The sequence below is a fragment of the Balaenoptera musculus genome, chromosome 1 (genome assembly GCF_009873245.2).
Source record: "Balaenoptera musculus isolate JJ_BM4_2016_0621 chromosome 1, mBalMus1.pri.v3, whole genome shotgun sequence".
Classification (NCBI taxonomy): Eukaryota; Metazoa; Chordata; class Mammalia; order Artiodactyla; family Balaenopteridae; genus Balaenoptera; species Balaenoptera musculus.
This window is the reverse complement of record NC_045785.1, coordinates 24418356-24444312: the sequence shown is the minus strand read 5'-3', so window position 1 is coordinate 24444312 and position 25957 is coordinate 24418356. Positions and strand designations below refer to the sequence as shown.

Here is a 25957-nt window from a genome sequence, read left to right as displayed (position 1 = left end):
CATGTGGGATCTTCCCAGACCAGGGCTCGAACCCATGTCCCCTGCATTGGCAGGCAGATTCTCAACCACTGCGCCAGCAGGGAAGCCCAATGTTTAAAATTTTTTAGCCCATTTGTTTATTATTAAAAAATACCTCATTTTGTAGCATAGTTTTTCTAAGCAGCACCTTCATTTTGAACCATTTTGCCCTGTGTTTGACAGTGGGCACCTTGATGAACAGAGCTTCTTGATCTTGGCTAAGACCACAGATACAGAAAATACCGAATTAGAAATGTCAGAGTAATATTGGACAGTGATATAATTTGACTTATTTGTGTTTTAGATCTTAATGGGGAAACAAAAAACATGTACCAATTTATTTTGACTTAATGAAGTACATATTTCTACAGGGTTGGCTACTATGTCAGAATGGATATATTTGAAACAGCTTTATGGAACTTCACTGAAAAGTGCAGTAATTATTTAATCAGGTTGCAAATATTTGAAACTCTGTGCTTTAACTAAGCAGGTTCTTATTAGAGATGTGTTCCAGCAGATGTGAGAAGCTGGCTTTGAGCCGTTGTCTTAGTTGGCAAATAAGCCTTGGTGTTTCTTGCCACCAGCTTCAGAGAATTCTGTGGTTTAGAGTTCTGCCCCTCCCAGGTTGCTTTCTGCATAGCTCTGTTACTTCTCTGTTGCATGTTCTGTTTGGCAGAGACTGCAGCTGTAGCTTGTTTCCAAAGAGGGTGAACAGATTATTTAGGCTAAAGCAGAATGCTTAGTTGTTGTTGTTTTTTTAAAATAAATTTATTTATTTAATTTATTTTATGCCTATGTTGGGTCTTTGTTGCTGTGTGCGGGCTTCTCATTGTCGTGGCTTCTCTTGTTGCGGAGCACGGGCTTTAGGCCTGCAGGCTTCAGTAGTTGTGGCACGTGGGCTCAGTAGTTGTGGCTTGTGGGCTCTAGAGCGCAGGCTCAGTAGTTGTGGCACACGGGCTTGTTGCTCTGCGGCATGTGGGATCTTCCCGGTTCAGGGCTTGAACCCGTGTCCCCTGCATTGGCAGGCGGATTCTTTTTTTTTTCTTCAAAACAACATGCATTTATTATTCCAGTTTCTGTGGGTCAAGAGTCCAGGCATGGTTTAGTTGGGTTTTCTGCTCAGGGTCTCACAAGTCTGAAATCAAGTTGTCAGCTGGACTGCTTTCTCAGCTAGAGGCTCACTTAGGGAAGGTTCCACTTCTAAGCTCCCTCAGGTTGTTGGAAGAATATTTCTGTGTGACTGTAGAAGTTATGGCAGCTTGCTTCTTCACAGCCAACCATGGAGAGAGACAGTCTCTTGCTTCTCTCCCTTGTAGACACTGTTTTAAGAGGTTCACCTGATTAAGTCAAGCCCCTCAGTGTACTGTCCCTTTTGGTTAAAGTCAAACTGAGTAGGGACCTTAGTTACATCTGCAACACCCCTTCACTTTTGCCATATAACAGTGCATAACTATGTAGCAATATCCCTCACCTTTGCTGTATTCTATTGGTTAGAAGCAAGTTACAGGTTTCTCCACACTCAAGGATTGTACAAAGGTGTGGATACCAGGAGGTGGAGGTCACAGTGGCAGGCGGATTCTTAACCACTGCGCCACCAGGGGAGCCCAGAATGCTTAGTTTTGTTTAGAATACTCAGGCCTGTAAGAAGTCAAGGTGTTAACATTTTTTATTTCTGCTTGTTTTCAGCTTTGACAAATTTGAATTTCATATACCAGTGTCTGAATGTAGTTGTGTTGAATGCTTTTTGTGACATTAGAAATAGGAAAACCAAGCCTCTTAGAATTTGAGCCCTGGAGGTTCAGTGGCATGTTTGGGCTTTGTTAGACAGCTGATGGATTTTCATACTTCTGGAGTTAATGAAGCACCAAGATCCCTGTCCCTATCAGTCACCTCAGGTGCCATCCTTACCACTGAAAGCAGGGTACAACTTAGTCTTTTGCTGTGTTCCATCACTTTAAGCACACAAACTCTCCATTTATTTCCTTTCTTGAGCAAGGCCAATTCCTCCATCTGTTCTTACATGTACCCCTTCCAGCTTCTATCACTTATGCTCTCTTTCAGTATCTCCAATGCTTGGTCCTTCACTAGCTTCTTCCTCTAGGCCTGGAGTATATTACTGACTTTAGAAGACTTTGGTGTGGGGATCATGTATAATATTTTCTGTTTTTTAAAAATAGAATTCATGATTAGCTAGAATGAATCGATGTATTAAGTTAATATTTTACAGTAGTGTCTGCTGAGTCAGGTGTTGTCTTTGGAAACTGAGATGATTGTTAATAGTCTAAACTTTTCTTACCTTTCTCTTGCTATTTTTTAGGCCCGGCTGTGGTCCCTCACCAGTATTATGGAGTTACTCCCTGGGGAGTCTACCCTGCCAGCCTTTTCCAGCAGCAAGCTGCTGCCGCTGCCGCAGCAACAAATTCTGCTAATCAACAGACCACCCCACAGGCTCAGCAAGGGCAGCAGCAGGTAAATGTAAACAAAATATATACCACCTAAATGTGAATATTAGTTATTGTATATAGTTAAAAGGTAGTCCCTGATAGAGAAATTGTGAATGGTGAATGGGTGAGTTCCCTTGTGTGGTATCTGAGTTCATGCTCAGACTTGACTGTGCTTTACTGGAATGTCTTTTACGTATCAGGTCCTTGTTCATTGTGACTAGTTGAGATCGTGGTATTACATATCATGTAATACTGCTTAGAGGATTTTCCAGTTAAGTGTGACAAAGTGAGTATTCATACTGATAGTAAAGTTTTCCTTCTTTGATACTGTAGTTACTTTCTAAGCACCATTCTCAAATCACTTCTGGCTCTCTCTTTAAGTAGTTTGCTACCAAAGGGGAGATACTAGTTCTTCAGATTGCTTATTTATAGCATCAATTTAAAAAAAACAAATTGAAGTAAGTTGATTTACCATGTTATATTAGTTTCAGGTGTACAGCAAAGTGATTCAGTTATACCTACATATATACATATATATGTATATGTGTGTGTGTAAGTATATATATTCTTTCTCATATTCTTTTCCATTATAGGTTATTATAAGATATTGAATATAGTTCCCTGTATTATTCAGTAGATCCTTGTTGTTTATTTTATATATAGTAACATCTGTTGAATTGGACATAAATCTTATACCTATTTTATCTCTTTTAACTTAGAGTAAGCTTTTTTTTTTTTTTTTTTTTTTTTTATAAATTTATTTATTTATTTTTGGCTGTGTCGGGTCTTCGTTGCTGCGCGCGGGCTTTCTCTAGTTGTGGTGAGCGGGGGCTACTCTTCGTTGCGGTGCGTGGGCGTCTCATTGCGGCGGCTTCTCTTGTTTTGGAGCACCGGCTCTAGGCGCGCAGGCTTCAGTAGTTGTGGCACACGGGCTCAGTAGTTGTGGCTCACGGGCTCTAGAGCGCAGGCTCAGTAGTTGTGGCACACGGGCTTAGTTGCTCCGCGGCATGTGGGATCTTCCCGGAGCAGGGCTCGAACCCGTGTCTCCTGCATTGGCAGGCGGATTCTTAACCGCTGCGCCACCAGGGAAGTCCTAGAGTAAGCTTTTTAACCAAGATGAGAAAGGATAGTTAATTGTAATACTAAGTGTCTTTTTCTGTTAGATAGGCCATTTTCTCTTGCTTACTAGAATAACACCTATTTATTGCTGAAAATTGTGGTGAATTGGATTACTTGAAGGAAAAAAAATCCCCTAAATCCTCCTATCAGAAAAAAAGCAATATAAATGTTTGGTATCTGTCATTCTAGCCTTACTATTTAAGTAATTTCTTATAAGATTGGGATTATGCTGTCCACATGGCTTTGCATCTTGTTGTTATACTCTTCCATGTTATTTAATGTTTTTAAATCTGTTAAAGAGTATCTCATTTATTTTGACCAGTCCATTATTATTTATGTTATATTTATATAACTAAGTTATAACTATAACTTAGCCATATTTTTGTGTTATAAATAAGGTTAATATTCTTTGCATAAGTCCATGATTATTTCCATGGAATAAAGTCCTAGAAATGGAGTTTTTTTCCCCAAGCAAATAAAGTGAGCATTTAGGCTTTTGATAAGCATCGTCAAATTAAAGCTGTCTTTTGAGGAAAAACACCAGCTCATATATGCGCATATGATAATGATCCAAACAAGAATCCTTTGCTTTTTATCAGTTTTAGGAAGAGAGTGTATGTTTAATTTTTTAGATTTTACAAGTTTATGGGAAAAACACAGGTCTTGAAATTCTAGCTAGTTTATCCTGGGTCAGTATTTTTATAGTCAGATTTTTTTTGTAAGTTAATGCATGATTTTCTTTGCAGTAGATACAATTTTAGTACCACATGCATAGGGAATTCAGCAGATAATTTGTTGACAGAATGGGTGATCCCTATTAATAAATTTCTTAGCTACTCTTTGTGGATAGTTGGTATTTATCAAGTGATGATCTTTGTGTTTAAATGGCTGCCAAATCATGGATTTAGAAGACTGAAGTAATTGCTATGTTTAAAATTTGCTCTAATAGAGTGAATAAGAAAAATAGTAATAAGTACTTCTTATGAAAGCTTTTTGTTTAAAGCTAGGTGCTCTACATATAATTTCTTTTATTCTGATAAGTAGATTATATGACTTCCCAGTATAAGATTAAGGAAATGGAATTTGTGTGCCCAGGATCATACACCTGTTAAGGTGCTAAGACTTGAACCTGGGACTTCCCTGGTGGCGCAGTGGTTAAGAATCCGCCTGCCAATGCAGGGGACACGGGTTCGAGCCCTGGTCGGGGAAGATCCTACATGCCACAGAGCAACTAAGCCTGTGCGCCACAACTACTGAGCCTGTGCTCTAGAGCCTGCGAGCCACAACTGTTGAGCCTGCGTGCCACAACTACTGAGGCCCGTGCGCCTACAGCCCATGCTCCGCAACAAGAGAAGCCACTGCAATGAGAAGCCCACGCACCACAACAAAGAGTAGCCCCCGCTCACTGCAACTAGAGGCAACAAAGACCCAATGCAGCCAAAAATAAATTAAAAAAAAAAAAAGAAAAAGATTTGAACCCAAGTCTGTAAGTTCACAACTTGTTACGTCTTCTGACCATAGTGATAGAAAGCCTGAGATCTGGTGTTTGTTCTACCACTAACTGGTTGCAACTAGGGCAAGTTACGTGACTTCTCTGAATATATCCTTAGCTATAAAATGGGCATGACAATCATGTACATTATTTCAGAGTTTTCTGTCATCCACAGTAACAAACCGTACTATGAAAAAGTTATTATTATTAACATTACCTTTTAACAAGTAGCCATATTTTAGTTCCAGTGATATTTTTGCCAGTTTCTGGCGTCAGGTGTTTTAGGAAAATACGATATTCTTGGTGAACTTTTTTGGTCATAGTCATTGAAATGAGAGGTTCTTTTCAAACTTTGCTTTCGGCCTTTTGGCCTTTACGTTTTATCAGAAAGCATTTGTTATGTTCTTCTAGGCATGCCAGCTCTTCCAAATGTAATTGCTGAAACTTTGAGTAGAGTCAGTGACATCCTGGCCACTTCATCTTCCTTCTGATTTCTTTTTCATTCTTTTTGAAGGTTCCTTTGACACCTGATAAAAAAAACTGTTATTCTCTATTTCAAAATGTTTGTTAAAGAAAAAATCCTGGATATTAGGTTGAACCCAGGCACAGGTGGTGGCTTGGTATTGGATGTTGCATTTTGAGCGAGAAAAGTTTAGAATGGCTTCTGAACTTTCTAGATTAGGGGAGACTGTATAGATGATGATTCTACCAAGCATGATGAACTGGAGAAGGATGAATGATTATTAATGAAAATATCTCCATTGAGCATCTACTTGCTTATTACATTTTAAATGCTGTGTTTAAATCAGTACCTTTGAAAAGAAATTTGAATTTAACACCTTTTGCATCATGAAGATAGGTAGTAAACTAACTCCTAGGATAGTGTTTTACAAGTAGATATTCAGTCGTTTTTGTTGATTTTTATTGTATATAAAATTTTACTTGTGGAATTTTACATATTTGTTTCCATAAAATTCAGGCTTGACATTTATTTATGAAATTAAAATATGAATGTTGGCAGCTGACTTAAGAACTTTGATTTATTGTCAAGGGTACCACAGATTTCTAGAGAGTTGACAAAAAGGAAACACATTGCTCTCCTGATTGTAAAATAGGACTCAGTAATCTGGACTACCCCTTTCTTCAGGCACCTTATCCATTTCCCTGTCCTCTGATGTTTCACACAACTCCTAACCAAACATAAGCCTAATTCATTCTGCCCTATGAAAAGGATGTTTTCATTGATTTTTTTTTTTTTTTTTAAGTTCTTGAACTATTAGTATTTGCCATATCTCTGTACCTGCTGTTTACTTTTCCTAGAGTGAGAGCTCTTCTGGATTATTGGTTAGGCATTTTCTACAAACTCTCACCTGTGCAGCCTCCCTTGAGTCTTCTATCTATATAGATTGAAGCACTCCTTCTGCTGTAAAGTCCATTAGATTCTTTGGTTCACAAACAGAAATAAATTGCCTAATATTTTGATAGGAATTAACTATTGGTTATTGATTATCTCCTGGGTTCTAGGCATTGTGCCTTGCAGACATTAATTCTAATATTTCCTACAAATCTGCATGGTCAGCTGTTACTCTCACTATTTTTACAGATAAAGAAATAAGAAAATTTGGGTAAATTAAGTGTCTACACATCTCTTCTTGCCAGTATGGACAGTGTTGGTCATTTAAAATACTCATTTAATAAATATTTGATTGTGGTGTTTCTCTTTTACATTTTTTACCAAATGGTACCAAGAAAAATCTGTGCACGGGTTCTTGATTACATGTGTAACTTTTATAAGTAGCAGAGTGATACTGAAAATGATCTGATAAGAACTTTGTCTTTGAAAACATTGCAAAATGCATAAACGTTGGTAATTTTAGCCTTGGTATTGGGTTTTGTATTTTTACTTACTGACATAGATAGATCTTTTGGAGTAGCTTCTTCACAGCATTCAGAATAAGAATGATTATCAGCATCTTACTATCTATGTTTCATTAATAAAAAGAAAAGTAGATCCTTTATCACAATGACAGAACTAGTATTCTGTGCTGAAATGTCAGTGTTCTTGACTAATACTCATATCCATTTAGATTGCTGTGCGTTTGTGGTATTTATGAGAGGAAGAATAGAAACGGTCGAGTCAGAAGCCTCCTAAATCAGACCTGTTGATTTCATTTGGGGCCATTTGGGCCCTGATAAATGGGAATAGTGTTATAGGGTAGAGAAAATGTTCTCACATTCCATAAAGAAAGTTTAGCGTGTGTGTGTGTGTTTGTGTGTGTTTTGATACAGATATTATAACTTAATGATGTGGGTAAATTACCCTTGTTTATCATATCTAAACCCCTCCTCCACTCCATCATACTCTTTTTTTCACCCACTTTTTGATTATTGTAAAGTTACTGTCTAGCTCTCATTCACTGGAATAAAAGCTCCAATTGGGCAGGAGCTTTGTGTGTCTTGTTCATTGCTTTATCCCCATTACCTGCCAGATGTTAGGCATTAAGTATTTGATTAATGAATGAATGATCACTTTTGTATGCTTTTGGCTTCTTATAAAGGTAATATGTTTAAAGTAAGAATGGTAGAATGAAATTTCACTATATGAAATGCTGTTAATGGATTTTTTTATCCTAACAGCCATGCCATATAAAACCATTATCAGAAAAATGGTTTACAACCATCAGTTTTAAAGTTGATCCAACTTAAGCATGTGGTGGGTCTTAGATGTTTCCAATGAAAAGAAAGTAGTTGATTTATTTCTGTCTCCCAGGTTCTCCGTGGAGGAGCCAGCCAGCGTCCTTTGACCCCAAATCAGAACCAGCAGGGACAGCAAGCAGATCCACTAGTGGCAGCTGCAGCAGTGAATTCTGCCCTTGCTTTTGGACAAGGACTGGCTGCAGGCATGCCAGGTGAGGCTGCATTGTTGTTCCTCATCACTTGAGGGTGAAAAAGTCTGCTTATTGGGGGAGATTTGGAAGAGAATGGGCAGTATTTTTGGCTTGCTTAGGCTTGTCATCATTTGGCGACTGGCGAGGATGACATACACTTGCCCTCACTTAGACCATAGTTCGTTGATGAGAGCACCTAGTGTTCTGAGCCAGTCTCAGTATTAAATGTTGGAGATATGTGAACCTCCACACATAGCTTGGAGTATGCTATTTTCCTTTGGTGATGATCTGTTTTCTCCCTCAGTGTTAAGAGTGGAAAGAGTGGCCAGACTGCATCAGTATCACTCCAAGGCTGATGTCTTTGAATAGTATTATTAGGAAGACATTCCTAGTATTCCTTGATAGTGTCCTCCTTACATTTTTAGGATTTCTCTCGAACCAACAGTAGAGGTGCTTTGTAGCTGTCTATCTGTGACTGATATATATCCTGAATATATGTTATTCTTAGCTCACTGTCTCCTGGTCTTATTCTTTGCATGGATTGCATGTAGTTTGAGGTTATTCCTTTGAAACAGGTCCTTCTGAGACCTCAGTATAAGTGTATGGGTTCTTACTGACCATGGCACATACCTAAATCAACTGATCTATTTATGAATTCACTGAGTAACTTGAACTTACATCATGCATGTTGTTAATTACTAAGCATTTATGTTTTATTATGAAGTCACCTGTAATTTCTCTTATGGCTCAATAGGATTTGAAGATTCCATCTCATAGAATATTGAAAGACCCTGTTAATTGAAGCCTGTCGAGGTTTTCCCTGCTAACTTGTAGGATATTTGTGCTTAGATTATGTGGTATGAAAGTTCTTTGATTGTTGGAATCATTTGTACCTACTGTTAACTTGTGTAGTCAAGAAAACATAAAATAAATTGTCAGTGTATGGTTGCTGGTGGTAACTGTGGTTAGCACTTTGAAGAGCACAGGTATTCCCTATCCCACCGAATTCCCTAACACTTGGTGGATAATAAATAACACTACCCCTTATTGTGCCAGGTAGCATGTTACATCTTTCACACTCATCTTTTAATCTTAACAAGAACTTTGTGAGGCTGGTATTATTATTATCCTCATGAGGATACCCAGAGATTCAGGGTTGTACAGCTACCTTAAGTGGCGAAGCCAGGATCCCAATGCTGAGTTTGTAACTATCTATCAATAAGATATGCTGGTGCCCAGGAGACATTTGTTAGTTTCATGTGTACTTACCTGTTTCATGTGTACTTAACTTAATATTCTCAGGTTATCCAGTCTTGGCTCCTGCTGCTTACTATGACCAAACCGGTGCCCTTGTGGTGAATGCAGGAGCGAGAAACGGCCTTGGAGCTCCTGTTCGACTTGTAGCTCCTGCCCCAGTCATCATTAGCTCCTCAGCCGCACAAGCAGGTGAGCTTACGTCTTAGTAGACTCACTCAGATCTAAAACGGGCAATGGATGATATTCTTAAATTGTGTTGAAATATACTTTGACATTCTCAGTGTAGGAATTCTACCCTGTAATTTTTCAAAGAGAGAATCAGAAGCAGCAAGTGACCTCAGTAGATTCTGATTCTGTTGACAGCATGTACCAGCTGGTTAGCAGCAAGGACCTGCTCTACTGTGAGCATAGGAAGTTGGATTACTCATACAAAATGGCACCGTTGGCAGAAGTCCAAGGCTAATTTCACTTCATATCGTGAAATTCATATCATTATTTTAAGATGATGTGGTATTTGTTTTGTTTTTTGCTTGAAGGGGTGGGGCAATAGGTTTTTATTTTAAGTCATATATATTATAAATTTGGGAACAACAGTGGGGACATCTAGGGGAGAGTAACATGCTCAAGTGTCCTAGGAATTTGAGGGACTTCAGTATTTGGTTCTGGAAAAAAATGTCCTTAATGTAGATATTTGTAGAACTTGAGATTTTAGGAAGTAGTTGTATTTGAAATGAGTACTTTTTGATATCCATTTCTATTTTAAACTATAGCCTCTTTAAAGCTGTCAATACAGTGAACTTGGCTTCAGTGGTATTTTGACTTTGAATTGAAAGTAGAAATAGAAAATAGAAGCTTCAGATGAAGGGATCAAAGACAGATTTGTATAGTTCTTTACAAGGCTTGTGTCTGCTTTGAAAAAATATGGCAACATTAAAAGGTTTTCAAAAGGATAACAATGTAATTTGGAAATGTGGCCAATCTCTTTCATAGCCAAATGGTTTGCTTTCTTCTACATAGCTGTTGCAGCGGCTGCAGCTTCAGCAAATGGAGCAGCCGGTGGTCTTGCTGGAACAACAAATGGACCATTTCGCCCTTTAGGAACTCAGCAGCCTCAGCCCCAGCCCCAGCAGCAGCCCAGTAACAACCTGGCATCCAGCTCTTTCTATGGCAACAACTCTCTGAGCAGCAATTCACAGAGCAGCTCCCTCTTCTCCCAGGGCTCTGCCCAGCCTGCCAACACATCCTTGGGATTTGGAAGTAGCAGTTCTCTCGGCGCCACTCTGGGATCAGCCCTTGGAGGGTTTGGAACAGCAGGTAGAAATCAGACTGATGTGCTGTTGAAACTGAATTTTAATTATTTTTACAATCTTTATGGAACACTGACAATGCATGGAACCCTGGACAGATACCACAGGCAGATCTGGACCGAGCCCCGTGGGAACCCAGCTGTTCCACATGTGTTTGAGATAATGGACTATTCAAGTTACACATTTGGGGCCTATTTCAGGTTTACACTCACGTTGCTACTTATTTATACTCTCAAAGTCCGTTTGTTTCAAGGATTAGAAAATCGGGGGAGATTTTTGCAGGCATTGGGAAGAATGTGGAGGGAATTATACAAATGTGGATGTTAAAAACCAAGGGAGGAGGACTTACCAAAGATCATAGGGTAGTGTACTCCACAATCTGCAGGTCTTAAAGAGTCATGAGTTTTCTCCAGTCTCTTGAGAAGAATTAAGGTGGATATTATGGAAAAGTGGGAGGAAGGAATTAAACTGAGGTATTTTAAATGTTTTGATGGGAGAAAAAAGCAGGAAAGTAGTAAGGTAAACAATGGGATAATTGCAGTGTTTGTAAAACAATGTGATCTCAAAACAGAAGGGTTTATTTGAGAGAAACTGTCTTAAGTTGGAGCTGGGGGCTAGCAATAACTCTTGATTGAGCCCTTTGAGAAACCAGGCTTTCATATGTAAGTCTTGGGTAGTGGGGCAGTACCCCATTCACAAATCTTTTTTCTACTCCATTTTTCTACTAGAACCTTTGGGTTGATGAAAGGCATTCTTTCTAGCCCATTTTCTTTCACCTTTCCCATAACTTATGTGGCCATCAGAGGATTTTAACCCACCCTCACCCCCATAATATGAGACACAAAAGGAAGGAAAATTTAGCATACGTGTGATGGTTTGAAAAAGAGTTTCATGTTAACCTGAGCCATGTCCTCTTTATTACTTTACCTGCCCCTAGAACTGCCACATGAACAGTTAGGCTGTCTCTGCTGACAAATTTGCGGTGGTAAGGAGTCTGGATCAAAGTGTTAGGAACAGGTCACTGGGCTTGTTCTTCGAAGAACAGGCCTGTTCTTATCTGCATTGTTTTAATTCCATTTTAGTTGCAAACTCCAACACTGGCAGTGGCTCCCGCCGTGACTCCCTGACTGGCAGCAGTGACCTTTATAAGAGGACATCGAGCAGCTTGACCCCCATTGGACACAGTTTTTATAACGGCCTTAGCTTTTCCTCCTCTCCTGGACCCGTGGGCATGCCTCTCCCTAGTCAGGGACCAGGACATTCACAGACACCACCTCCTTCCCTCTCTTCACATGGATCCTCTTCAAGCTTAAACCTGGGTAAGAACCATTACTCTAACACCACCTTGAACTCTAGAAATCTCTTGCCACTGATGACATTAGAAGTACTTTGCATAAGCAAAGGACAATCCCTTTATCCTAAGATGTGTCCTGGGTGTTCTGTGCCTTCCTGAAGGTACCTCATGTTATTTAGGCTGTACCTAGATAGCACAGCAGTTTGGGATTTATTCAAGTTTGGGCGCCTCCCCTGTATATTCACTTCAGCTTTAGTATGAACATCTTTGGCTACATGTGAGAATCTTTCAATATAAACACAGTACAGATTCATTTTAAGTAAAGCTGGAAAATAGAGACAAAGAGTGTATTAACCTCGTATCACCACTGAAATATCACCACAATTAATACTTAGCCTTGTTTTTCAGACTCCCCTCCCCTCCCCCATGTATATGTTTAATATCTTACTTTCTCACATAAAGCATTTTGTTTTAAAAATTTTGTCAGATTCTTTAAAAAAATTTGTATATACATTCTTAAACTACATAGTATGCTAATGAGTATAGATGTATATTTCCCAATTTTATGTTTAGCTTGTTATATGTGTGGGGTTTAAAAAAATGTTACCATTTAGATCCTGGAAAATGAGGAGGGAAAAGAGGATACTAAGCAGACAGCTATAAGAATGAAAAGAAACTTGTATTAACAATTTGGGTGGCAAATGTTTAAATCTTTCAAGAAATGGAAGATGGTACACACTCCCTTCCTCTAGTTATTTATCGAGTTTGGATTTTGAAGTACTGATCTATTTCTTAGATGGGGAAAGTTGAGGCATAGAAGTACAGTGACCATATAATTTATCATTCAACCCAGGATGCTTTTGAGAGTTAATGGGGTTGCTGTTAATAATTACTCTGTGATGACAGGCCTGAATCAGTACTGTCCTGGGAAATACCATGTATGGCCACTTTGCTGGAAGATTCTGATTTTTAAAATCGTCTATTTATTATTATTATTTTTAAATTAAAACTTTATTTTTTAGAGCAGTTTTAGGCTCATAGCAAAATTGAGGGGAGAGTACAGAGATTTCCCTTACACCCTCTGACCCACACATGCATAGCTTCTCCCATTATCAACATCCCCCACTAGAGTGGTACCTTGGTTACAATTGATGAACCTACATTGATACATCATTATCATCCAAAGTCCATAGTTTACATGGACCTTTTTTTGTTTTTAACTGGCAAGATTAAAAGTGGCTTTCTGGACTCAGAAATGAGGACTGACTAAAAATGAATAGTGTACTTTTATTTGGAAAGACAAAGACTGGGAAATGATTATAAAAATCAAAAAAAGTCTTGAAGGGGACAGGATAATATAGTTATTATTCTAGAACTAAGAGTGCTATCTCTGAGTTTGAGAGATGAGTTTTGAGGCAGAACTATGTATGTATGTATGTACATAGACATGTGAGAGAGAGAGAGTGTATGTGTGTATCCTGAGATTTCATATGATAAGAACTGTAGTGGTAAAGCTCACTGTCTCATGTTGTATATGGACATTACTTAAGAAAAGTTGTAGGGACGTTCCAGATTGGTAAGTCCATATTGGATAGATAAGGAATAGGGTGTATTGCACAACAGTGTTTCCTTGTGACAGGATGCCTGGCTTTAAAGAATGATGGTTAATGCAGACTTATAAGGGGGAGATGAAAGTCCCAGTCTAGTATGTAGACGGAAGGTACTAACATTTATGGAATAACTATTAGTGGCTACTATTAACGGTTTTGGGTGCTGTACATATCACTCCGGAAGATATGGTATTATGTCTATGATACAGAAGTGAGGAAACTGAGTTAAATATCTTGCTAGGTCTTCTCATATCTGAACGGATTTAGAGTCAAAACCTTTTTGACTCCAAAGCATGCAATGTCAGTGTATATCCTGTCACATAATGTGCCCAGGATAGCTTTTAAACCAGTGCATTATCAGATCCAGAAGTCTTACCCTTTAATTCCTTGGTTTAAACATTTGAACTGTGTCAACATATACTGAGTAGTAAACAAATTAAATCTGCAAAAAGTTTTTTGTAAAGAGCCAGATAGTAGATATTTTAGGCTTGCAGGTCAGATGGTCTATGTAGTCAGTGTTCAGCTCTGCTGTAGAAGTGTGAAAGCAGCCACAGGCAAAATGTAAAAGAATGTGCAGCTATCTTTCAATAAAACTTTATTTACAAAAATAGGTGGCAGGCCAGATTTGTCCTGTGGACTGTATCAACCTCTGAACCAAATGCTATGGCTCTTGGTGTTTGAAAATGGAGCTGGAAACATTACTTGCATGCATGGTGCCTTTCCTCTTTCCAATATATCAACAATTTAATAAAATACTTCCTTCTCCTTAATTTACGTTTCCCCTGTGGAGAAGGAACTAACTATTGGTGCGAGTTATTTCTTATTTTAATGACTCTTGCTGTCTGCCTGGTTTTATTTTTAACATACCTTCCCTTAAAAATTTTTTTACTTTGTTTAAGCACTTTAGATGTATGTACTTCCATTGGACTTCCATTGCTGCATGTACCACGTTAATCACACATGCCATTCCTGAGAAACTTTGTGTCTTGATTGGTAGTGCTTTGCCTCAGCTCGGTCTGTTTCCTTGAGAAAAGGGTTCGTGTATGCTTTAGTCTTAACCATTACAAAGTGATCACCTCAATAAGTCTCTTTACCATTTGTCACCAAGGAAATGTAACATTTCTTTACCAAATATATATTGGGCCATTCCTAATATAGCTTCTACTATTAATACTACACTGCTGCCACCGGCTATCAGTTCTTGGATCACTAACAACTAAGTAAGCATTCATTCATTGTATTCATTCATTATGTTAAATACTCAAGTAACTCTGCTCTACACAGGGAAACTTAAACTCAGCATGGTTTAATGACTTTCATGATACCCCATAGCTAGTAAGTGTTTGATTGCACACTCCAGCCTATATCTCTGTTATCCCAGTGTGGATCTTTTCTCCATGATATCATTTTCACACTTCCTCCCAGTAGACAGGCACGTGTTAGGGTACTCTAAGAAACATCAGTGCCTGCATAGTTACTTTTCTCATTATTTATTCAACAATCACTTGTTGAGTGCCTACTATAGACTCTTCAATGCTTTTTTCATTACTTGTTTAAAGATCAAACTTGTATTTTTTTAAAAAAATTATTTATTTTTGGCTGTGTTGGGTCTTTGTTGCTGCACACAGCCTTTCTCTAGTTGCAGCGAGCGGGGGCTACTCTTCGTTGTGGTGCGTGGGCTTCTCGTTGTGGCTCGTGGGCTCTAGAGCGCAGGCTCAGTAGTTGTGGTGCACGGGCTTAGTTGCTCTGCAGCATGAGGGATCTTCCCAGACCAGGGCTCGAACCCGTGTCCTCTGCATTGGCAGGCAGATTCTTAACCACTGCACCACCAGGGAAGTCCCCAAACTTCTGTTTTTAAAAAATAACTTTATTGAGTTGTATCTTACATATCATGAAATTCACCCATTTCAAGTGTACAATTCAGTGATTTTTAGTAACTTTCTGTATTGTGCAACCATTAGCATAAGTCAGTTTGGTAATATTTTCATCCCCTCTGTAAGATTCCTCTTGACCATTTACAGTTAATCCCCATTCACACCCTTAATCCCAGTCAACCACTGATCTATTTTCTGTTTTTTTTGGAGGGGGGAGCGGGCGTGCTTGCGTGCAGCTTGCAGTTCCCCGACCCGGGATCGAACCTGTGCCCCCTGCAATGGCATCGTGGAGTTCTAACCACTGGACCGCCAGGGAATTCCCTACTTTCTGCTTTTAAATCTGCCTTTTCTGGACATTTCATATAAATGCAGCCATATAGTATGTGACCTCTTTTGTTTGCCTTCTTTATCTTCAAATGTTTTTGAGATTTCATCCATGATGTAGTATGTGTCAGCAGTTTGTTCCGTTTTATTGCTGAATTGTCTTCCATTTTATGGATATATACCACGTTTTGTCTAACTACTCACAGTTGAAGGATGTTTGTTGGTTACAGTTTTTGGCTATTAGAAATAATGCTGCTATGAACATTTGCATGCAAGTTTTTCTGTGGACACAGTTTTTCATTTCTCTAGGAGTAGAATTGCTGAATTGTATGTAAGTTTTATGTTAAACTTTTGGAGAAACTCAAACTGTTTCCAGTTTCGTGCATCATTTACATTCCCACCAGCAATGTACAAGGGATTCCAATTTCTTTACATCCTCGCCAACATTTGTTCTTATTTTTCTTATATAATATAGCGATTCTAGGAGGCATGAAATGGTTATGTCATTGTGGTTTTAATTTGCATTTCCCTAATGACTAATGTATAGCATCTTTTTATGTGCTTATTACCATTTGTCTATCTTTGGTGAAATGTCTGCTCATATTTTTTGCCCATTTTTGGATGTGTGTTGTTTGTCATTATTATTATGGAGTTGTAAGAGTTGTTTATATATTCTGGATACGACTCCTTTATCAGATACGTGTTTTGCATATACATGTTTTCTTCTGGTCTTTTGCTTGTATTTTTATTTTTATGCTACCCTTTTATTTTGTTTGGTTTGGTTTTCTGTTTGTTTGTTTTTGTTTGGTTTTTTTTTTTGGCCGCTCTGCGTGGCCTGTGGGATCTTATTTCCTGAACCAGGGATTGAACCCGCACCCCCTGCAGTGACAGTGTGGAGTCTTAACCACTGGACTGCCAGGGAAGTCCCATCTTTTTATTTTTATTTATTTATTTTTATTTTTAAATGGTTGTTTTTGAAGTGCAGTAGTTTTAATTTTGATGAGGTCCAGTTTATCATGCTTTCTGGTATAGAAATCTTTGCCCAACTCAAGGTCTTAAAGATTTTCTCCTATGTTTTGTTCTAAAAATTTTATTGTTTTAGCTCTTCAAGTCTTTGATCTATTTTGAATTAATTTTGTGTATTGCATGAGGTGATGGTTCGTCTTTTTGCATGCACCATTTTCCCCAGCAAAGTTTTGAAATTTTTAGTGTGTAGGTCTTAAATGTCTTTTGTTAAACTAGTTAGTGTATATTTTATTTTTCTTTAATGGAATTCTAGTTTTGTTTTGGATTGTTTGTTGCTTGCAAGCATTTACTTTTATCATCATGGTAGAATTCCTATCTTCTTAAAATAAATTCTTCCTGTCCTTTAAATTCAAGGTTGTCTGTGCCCTTAGTCCTTTAAGAAAAGCAAAGATGAAACAAAATGGTATTCTCTGTCCCTGCCTGAACTGCAGTAGCTGTTTCTAATTTATTGTTCAGTGACCTGTATTAATTTCCGGTTGTTTACTAGTCATGTGTGCCCCTTTAGGCACTTCTCTGTTCTAAATGGAAATGTAGTGTTTTGTGACACCTGGTTCTCTGAAGGTGACTTGTCATCTGTAAAACTAACCATGTGAAAATTAACTTAGTTAGGATTCAGTATTACGCACTAAAGGCAGTTACTCTTAGGCTTGTTTTCATTTAGGGCTGCCTGGCTGTGATACTAGGGAGTGGATTGGGGAGAACTTATTTCATAAACATTTTGGTGAGCAGCATTGCCTCCGCCTGTAATAAATACAGAGCCAGATGTTGGGGACTTTTGGAATTTTTCTTTAAAAGGCGAAGAAGGCAGGGCTTTGCCCATTAGGCATCTACTGAATCTCTGAGTACAGAAAGCAAAACAAGATGAATGAAGACATTCCACATAGCGAGAGAATGGAATACTAGATGGCTAGAAATACTAGAAAACCCTTTGTATAAAGTAACTGAAGCACATCTTAATTTAGCATGGTATACTTTTGTCCATCCATTTACTTTTAATCTGTATGTGTCTTTATTTTTAAAGTGAGTTTTTTGTAGACAGCATATAGTTGGATTACATTTTTTAAAATAAATTTATTTATTTAATTTATTTATTTTTGGCTGCGTTGGGTGTTAGTTGCTGTGCACGGGCTTTCTCTAGTTGTGGCGAGCGGGGGCTACTCTTCCTTGTGGTGTGTGGGCTTCTCATTGCGGTGGCTTCTCTTGTTGCGGAGCACAGGCTCTAGGCACGCGGGCTTCAGTAGTTGTGGCACAAGGGCTCAGTAGTTGTGGCTCGTGGGCTCTAGAGCGCAGGCTCAGTAGTTGTGGCTCACGGGCTTAGTTGCTACGCAGCATGTGGGATCTTCCCAGACCAGGGCTCGAACCCATGTCCCCTGCATTGGCAGGTGGATTCTTAACCACTGTGCCACCAGGGAAGCCCCTGGACTACATTTCTTGATCCACTCTCTTTAATTGGTTCATTTAGACCATTGACATTCAAAGTGATTATTGATATAGTTGGGTTAATATTTACCGTATCTGTTTTTAATTTTTTTTTCTTTGTTTCTGTCTTCTGCTCTTTTTCTGCCTTTTGTGGTTTTAACTGAGCATTTCATATGATTCCATTTTATTTCCTTTCTTAACCTATCAGTTATACTACTTCCTTTTTTTTTTTTTAATTTTTTTAGTGTTGCCCTAGGATCATTATACATTTACAATTAATCCAGGTCCACTTTCAAATAAGACTATATGACTTCACATGTAGTGTGAGGACCTTAAAATAACAAAATAATCTTACCCTTTTCCTCCCATCCTTTGTGTCATTGCTGTCATTTATTTCAGCTATATAAAGCATATGTGTGTTTATATATGTATATGATATAAACATAAGCATACATAATTGAATACATTGTTGCTATTATTTAAACAAACTGTTGTCAGATCAATGAAGAATAAGGTAAATAAAAGTTTTTATTTTACTTACTCCTTTTTTGATGCTCTTCCTTTCATTATATAGATCAGTTTCTGGCCTGTATTATTTATTCTTCTCTCTGAAGAACCTCTTTTGACATTTCTTGCAAGTCACATCTACTGGCAACAAATTTCATCAATTTTTGTTTGCCTGAGAAAGTCTTTATTTCTCCTTCACTTGTGAAGGATAATTTTGCAGGATACAGAATTCTAGGTTGGTGGGTTTTTTCCTCTCAAAACTTAGTCTTCTCTTGCTTGCATACTTTTTGAGGAGAAGTAGAATGTAATTCTTATCTTTGCTCTTCTGTAGGTGGGGTGTTTTCCCCCCTGTGGCTTCTTTCAGTATTTTTTCTTTATCTTTGATTTTCTATAATTTGAAAATGATAGTTGGAGGAGTAGTTGTTTTGGTCTTTATTTTGCTTGGTGTTCCCTGCACTTCCTGGATCTGCTGTTTGGTGTCTGGCATTAGAGAAATCCTTAGTCATTATTGTTTCAGATATTCCCTCTGTTCCTTTCTCTCCTCCTTCTCCTTCTGGTATTCTAGTTATGTGAATGTAACACCTTTGTAGTAGTTGCCCCACAGTCCTTGGATTTTGTTTTCCCCCAGTCTTTGTTCTCTTTCCTTTTTGGTTTTTGAGGAGTCTATTGATAGATCCTCTAGCTCAGAGATTCTTTCCTCGTCTGTGTCCAGTTTGTTAATAAGCCCATCAGAGGCATTCTTCGTTTTGGTTATAGTGTTTTTTGTCTCTTTTCTTTTTGGTTCTTTCTTAGGATTTCCATCTCTCTGCTTACATTGCCTGTCTGTTCTTGCATGTTGTCTACTTTATCCTTTAGAGCCCTTAGCATATTAATCATAATTGTTTTAAATTCCCAGTCTGATAATTTCAACATCCCTGCCATGTATGTTCCTGATATGTGCTCTTACTCTTCAAATTTTATTTTTTGCCTTTTGTTATGCCTTGCAGTTTATCTTTGATAGCCATGCCTGGTACATCGAGTGAAAGGAACTGCTGTAAATAGGTTTTTAGTAATGTGGTGGTGAGGTGTGGGGTGGGGGGAAATGTTCTATAGACCTATGATTAGGTCTCAGTCTTTTAGTGAGCCTGTGCCATCTGGACTGTCAACTTCACAAGTGTTTCTTAGTTTTTTTCCTCCTCCCTTTAGTGGAACAGGATAGTTTGAGTAGGCTGGAGTTGTGTATTTCAGGGTCATCCACACTGAGCCTCTTAATTTGTCAGTTACAGTTCAGGTTTTCCTAGTCTGGTACTGGTTCAGGCAGTGGTGTCCACTTGAGTCCCTGGTCTGGTTAGCTGTGATGACCTGTATGTCTGTCTCTTCAGTCTTGGGGACAGTGGTTTGCTCTGTCTTCCTCTCTCTTGTGGATCTAAGAAGAATTGTTGATTTTTCAGCTTTCTGCTTGTTGTTAGGGTGGAATGGTGACTTCCATGCTCCTTACGTGTGGAGCGGGAAACCTGCACATACACAAAACATTTAAGCCTTTGATTTCTGTGGAAATGTTGTCGTAGGACAGAGCTCTATGAAATCCACCACTGTCAAAATATTATAGAAAAACTTTGTGAAATCACTAGGAGGCTCCCTTAAAGAGCCTGCATGAAATGTTCCTTTTAAAATGGGGTTAAAATTCAAACACTTGCAGGGGCCATCTCCAGGGGATAGTAATTTGGGTATTAGCACATGTAGGTGTGTAAACTATAGTGAACTGGAAAACACCTTTCTGCATATTCCCCATATAAAGGAGCTGCAGTCCACAAATAATGATGGCCTACTATTTGCCAGGTACCTTTTGAAAAACAACCAGAAAACCACATTTTTAAGCAAAAATTTACTTTAACCATTGGTTTAATGTTGAAAGAAAATTATTTGGCCTGAGCGAAATATTCCTGTTGACTGTTACTTTGCCATTTATAATATAGTACCTGGAGAAATTTATTTTCTTTTTCAGATTTGTATACTTCCTTTCTCAGTAATAAAAGCTGTGTGTGTATATGTGTGTCTGTGTATCCTGTCTGGCATCCAAGGACACCAAAGCCAAAAATCAAAACTTCAGGGCAGGTGTATAAATCTACCCAGTAGTCACTCCAGCCCTTTATGTTACGGATTAGTCAGTATGCTTTTGGCCACAGTAACAGAAAATCCAGCTAAGAGTGGCTTAAACAATAAGTGCATTTGTTGTCTCGTATAACTGGAAGTGTAGGGGAAGGGCAGTGCTCGGGGTTGGTTCCTGTCATTCAGCCTCGTCATCATGGACCTGGCCACCTTCCATGTTTATTTTTTTAAAGTGAAAGAGAGTTTATTTAGAGAGATACACATTCCATAGGCAGAATGCTGTTGTCTCCTACCTTGCATGTTAATTTGGATGTTTGTCAGGCCTTTTAAGAGTTTGATTGTTTATCTGTTGATATGTTACTTTTCCCTAAGTGCCTTTGTTAGTGACCAGGTTCTTAACCTTTAAATTGTTTTCAAAGCTTTGTATGTTCATGCCGTTCCTTCTTCTTAACCAAGTTACTTGCTATTGTCACACTCTCCCAGTACCTGCTGACTTGCCTGATTACCACCTCTTTGCCCGTTTGTCCCCTATCTCAAGCCAGGGTAGAAAGAATTGTTTTTGAAATGGAATAAAGAGCAGTCATATGGCTACTATTCTCTTTTCTTATAAACCTCCTCTCTCCTTTCCTTAAAGAAATGTTTTCCTTTGGATTAAGAAATATTATGGAATTTTGACAAGAAAAACAATGTCCTTTAGAACAGGGTCGGCAGCCTGTTAGGAGCTGGGCTGCACAGCAGGACGTAAGCGGCGGGCAAAGCGAGTGAAGCTTCATCTGCCGCTCCCCATCCCTCCCCATCACTTGCATTACTGCCTGAACCATCCTGCGCCCCCCCCACCCCACCCCCCCGCCCCCGGCCCTGTCCGTGGAAGAATTGTCTTCCACGAAACCTGCCCCTGGTGCCAAAAAGGTTGGGGACCGCTGCTTTAGAACAAGAAAATTATATAACTGAGTCTGAAAATGAGTCTCGTGTAGTTGCAAGGGCAGTGACAGATTCTGGCCATGATAATTTTGGGTTTTGTATCTTTGGACAAGCATTTCACCTCTTTGGGCCTTAATTTTCTGTTACATAAATGGGAATTAAAAACTCCCTTTCCGTAATGCCAGTGAGAATTTGATAGACAGTGGATATGAAATACTTCTAGCATAGAGCCTGGCATAGGACAAATGCTCAGCAAGTAGTTTCTATTTTTATTTATCTATTTAAACAAAATTTAACGTTGAGCCATTTCCTTTCAGTTCCACTGTTTTCATTGAGACCCAGACCTTTGAAACTGGGCCCTGGAATTCTGTGGAGAAATCCAAGCTGAGTATCTTTTTGTAGCTACCATTAAACTCCAGACCAGACGTTCATTAAAACTCTGTAGAAGTTAACAGGCAGTTCATGTTGGGTGACTTTTCTCATGGCTCCTGAATTGTTATTTACCTACACTCTTTGTGGTTTAAATGGTATTTCTTATCTACTTTGCAATGTAGGAATGGGGGGAAAAAACAGAAAAAGGGCTTCACATCCTTTCTATAGTACAATCTAAAGTTTAAAAAAAACCCCTCTATTGTAAAAAAAAAATATTGAAAATACATACTCATAATTTTTTAATTCTGTTTTATCTTTTGATAGGCATTTCAGTCTTATCTCTGTTTTATGTGTCTCGGATTCACAATGATTATTCCCTTGTCAGCAGTCAAAACGGCAATATCGGTAGCCCGAAAGTTGTTGCTACTGCAATCACTTCAGGCTCTGTTCCAGTAGAAGGAGTTAGATGCTGCCCATTCCTGGTGAAGAACTGGAAAACCTTCCATTTCAAAGCACACATCCTTTTTTTCTATCCCTTATGTCTAATCCTTGGCCTTGGTTGCCTTAGTGATTTTCAAACTTCTATTTAGCGGCAAAACCATGCCTTCAAAGCTTTTTTGGGAGGTCCACTATATAAAACAGACTAATCTGGGTTCCCTAAAAAAAAAACCAGATTTTTTTATTTTTTTATTTTTTAAGGGAGGGTTTCAGATGGGAGTGGGGATTATCCACTGATGGCAGGAATCTCCACAGAGATCAGAGTGGAAAACCACTGAAGTCTCTGTGCATTTTGTCTTTTCTGATCCTGGTGCTCAGGTGCTGGTTCACACAGCAGGACCTTTCCTCATCATTTACTAAGGGCTACACTAACCATTGCTCCATTATTGCTAGCAGTCTCCTATCAATGGTTAATAGCATTCCCCTCTCAATTTTTGTGCAAAAGTTTTCTTCCAGCTTGGTGAGTTTGTCTTATGAAAGTCGTGGCACTAATAGAATTGAATCTTAACACGAAAGCAGCAGAATTGAAAAGAAATCAGAGGTGATGCAGGATTTCATGTATAGGATGCTTTTTCCTCTCTTGAACAAAGTTCGTTAAGAATGAGTCTTGAGTTCTCCTGTTCTGTAACCAACAGGAGGACTCACAAATGGCAGTGGAAGATACATCTCTGCTGCTCCAGGCGCTGAAGCCAAGTACCGCAGCGCCAGCAGTGCCTCCAGCCTCTTCAGCCCCAGCAGCACCCTTTTTTCCTCTTCCCGTTTGCGATATGGAATGTCTGATGTCATGCCCTCTGGCAGGAGCAGGCTTTTGGAAGATTTTCGAAATAACCGGTATCCCAATTTACAACTGCGGGAGATTGCTGGGCATATAATGGAGTTTTCCCAAGACCAGCATGGGTCCAGGTGAGGACTTGGCTTTGCCACTTAAGGTAACTGAAATCTTAATGCCTTAAATTCCATGCTTCAGATAAGGTATACATTAAGTAAATTGCCATATAATAATTGAAACAAAGTTTGCTTTTTAGTATGCTTCCTGTTACTTATTTCAGAGGGATGTGGCTATGAGAGTCACCAGATACACAAGTGATTGAGAATAGCCACTTAGTAATCTGGATCACATGCTGAAACAAACCTTTTTACCTTTCTGAAAGATTAGTCTGGTGTTCCTTTGTTCACGAGAACCTCCCAGAATGTCTGCAGTTTAAGAAATACAGAAACACTAACACAAAGACATGTGTACACTTTTTCTACTTTAATCACTATTAAGAATCTTGCTCTCAAAGAGACACTATTCAAATGCAAATTTGGATCTCTGGGCTCAGGAGTAAGATGGTGCCACCACTTTTCTTTGTTGTTCCATTCTGTAGAAGTGAGAGTCTGCACAGAGGTTAGAAGATGCTATTATAAAACACAGAATTTAGCTTTGTTTACCCCTCCCTGTTCCAATGGACTTCACAGAAAGGGACCCTGGTCCTCAGGAAAAAGCAGATTTATGGTGACATCATCCATCCTTCTCTCTCCCTTTCTCTTTCTTTCTCTCTGACAGTTCCACCAAAACAACCCCCAAAGAACCTACCTCCTCTTTAAGTTCTGCCAGCTTGCTACTGGGCAAGGATTTCTCATATTTAGACCCTAAAGGCCAGGTTGGGAGAAGAACATGGTTTTTCTGATATAGTCACCTGAGCTAAAAAAGGCAAACTGAATAGCTACTACTTTAGCTGCACATAGATGACAACTGTTCCACATCATTAATAAATATGTACTGCTTCGTATGAATGTGCGTTAAAGACTATAATAAGGACCATAGGCTTTGAGTTTATTGATGTTGGACTGGTTCCTAAAAGAAAAAGTCCGGTAGAGTTCTCCCTGTGTTGTGCTGCATTCACCCTCTTCTCTCTTTTCCTGCCCCCCCTTTTCAGCTCCCCCTCAATCCCACACATAAATACATGTCCTATTGTAATGAAGTATACTAAAATTTAAATATACTTCTAAAAGCTCAGTTAAATTAGGGGATACTTCACAATATAACTTTTTTTTCCTTTTCAGTAATGCTTCAATTTGAAGTGAGCTCAAGTGATTTATTTAAATAACACTGTTGTGCGTGTGTGTATATGCACATCACATACATACATTTAGTTTCAGAACTGACACATTATATAAATTGAGCTAATCTTTATATACTTTCCAAGTCTTCCCAAAATGCTGTGATTGCCCTTTTTACTATGTACTTCAGATTCATTCAGCTGAAACTTGAGCGTGCCACACCAGCTGAGCGCCAGCTTGTCTTCAATGAAATCCTCCAGGCCGCTTACCAGCTTATGGTGGATGTATTTGGAAATTACGTCATTCAGAAGTTCTTTGAAGTAAGCCTTTGTTCTTTCTATCCTTTGACTTTAGACAGTCTCCATAGCATTTTGATTTTCATTAGCTGTTTTTAGAATTGCAGTTTCATTCCAGTCCTCAAAATGAAGCGTGAGTGGTCTTTTGAAGCACATTTAAATGTTTCTCCAATTCATTAGCAGTAGTGCATCATTTAAATACCCAAGCAGATGATGCTAGTGTATTTTAGAAATGTGTTTGTAGAACCATTCTCCCCATTTAGGATCCCGCACAATATTTCTGATTGCTAAAATAGTTTCACTAAAAGTGTCATTTTTGGAGGAAAAATCCTTGTAAGATAATTTTAGCAGGACCACAGTAAAGTTCTGAAAATGAATTTTTAAAAACGGATTCCTAGAGAATTATCTTTGAATACCAACTCTGGTGTTTTTCATCATAAACCACAGTCATGAGGATTGTTAAATGCTGCTTCTTGGGTGATCCTTCAGCCTTGATTTCTTATTGTTCCTTCATTAATGTGGATAATGTCCACTCTTGGTATCATTTTCCTTGGAAAGGATTAACGACATTGTTGGATTAATGTCTATTTCCTCTTCTAAACTAAAATGTCAGAAAGGCAGGGATTTTTTGCTAACCATTGTAGCTGTGGTGTACTGGTATCAACAACCCCATTATAAATCCAGAAAGGAGTGAAACATTGAGATGAAACATCTGGTACAGGGGGAAAATGCTGCAACTCTGCACATTACCTGCCGCCGAACAAAAGAAATTTGTAAACTTCTTACATCTTATTTTGTTTGGTTTGTGTGAAGATTAAAAAAATGGCTCACTCACAGCCTCTGTCTTCCCATCTTTTCTCATAAAGACCTAAGTTCTTTGACTCTGAATTCTCCAACTACGGATTAAGAAATCAACCTAAACACGACTCTTGTAATTTTGACTTTCGAATGCAGATATAAAAATTGAGAGCTCTCCAGCTCCAGAGGTTAATGCAGCTAGGGGTGGCTGAATGAACAGTGGGTTATAGCAGTATGATTTGGGACAAGCTAGAGAACTTCTCTGGCTTAGAGAATGTCCCTGGACTTCAGTTTCCTTGTATGGAAAATGAGTGGGTTGGGCAGCCTTATTCATAAAGTCTCTTCCAGTCTCACATGCTATT

At 38.7% G+C, this 25957-nt stretch overlaps 1 protein-coding gene and 1 non-coding gene across 21 annotated transcripts in view; both read left to right on the top strand.

Moving 5' to 3' along the window:
* Positions 1-25957, top strand: part of PUM1 (pumilio RNA binding family member 1) — a 128155-nt gene that overhangs the window by 83865 nt on the left and 18333 nt on the right. For 17 of the 20 annotated variants that reach the window (XM_036868441.1, XM_036868433.1, XM_036868423.1 and 14 more), the window contains 7 exons: positions 2336-2487; positions 7844-7982; positions 9264-9407; positions 10236-10532; positions 11608-11844; positions 23094-23361; positions 24692-24821. In XM_036868441.1, coding sequence (XP_036724336.1) covers positions 2336-2487; positions 7844-7982; positions 9264-9407; positions 10236-10532; positions 11608-11844; positions 23094-23361; positions 24692-24821 — 1367 coding nt within the window. The remainder of the gene's footprint in view (positions 1-2335; positions 2488-7843; positions 7983-9263; positions 9408-10235; positions 10533-11607; positions 11845-23093; positions 23362-24691; positions 24822-25957) is intronic. The other 3 variants (XM_036868370.1, XM_036868361.1, XM_036868336.1) reach the window with 2 other exon arrangements.
* LOC118887248 lies at positions 8099-8175 on the top strand. Its single transcript, XR_005017937.1, has one exon. It is a non-coding gene; the product is annotated as a small nucleolar RNA SNORD103/SNORD85 (small nucleolar RNA).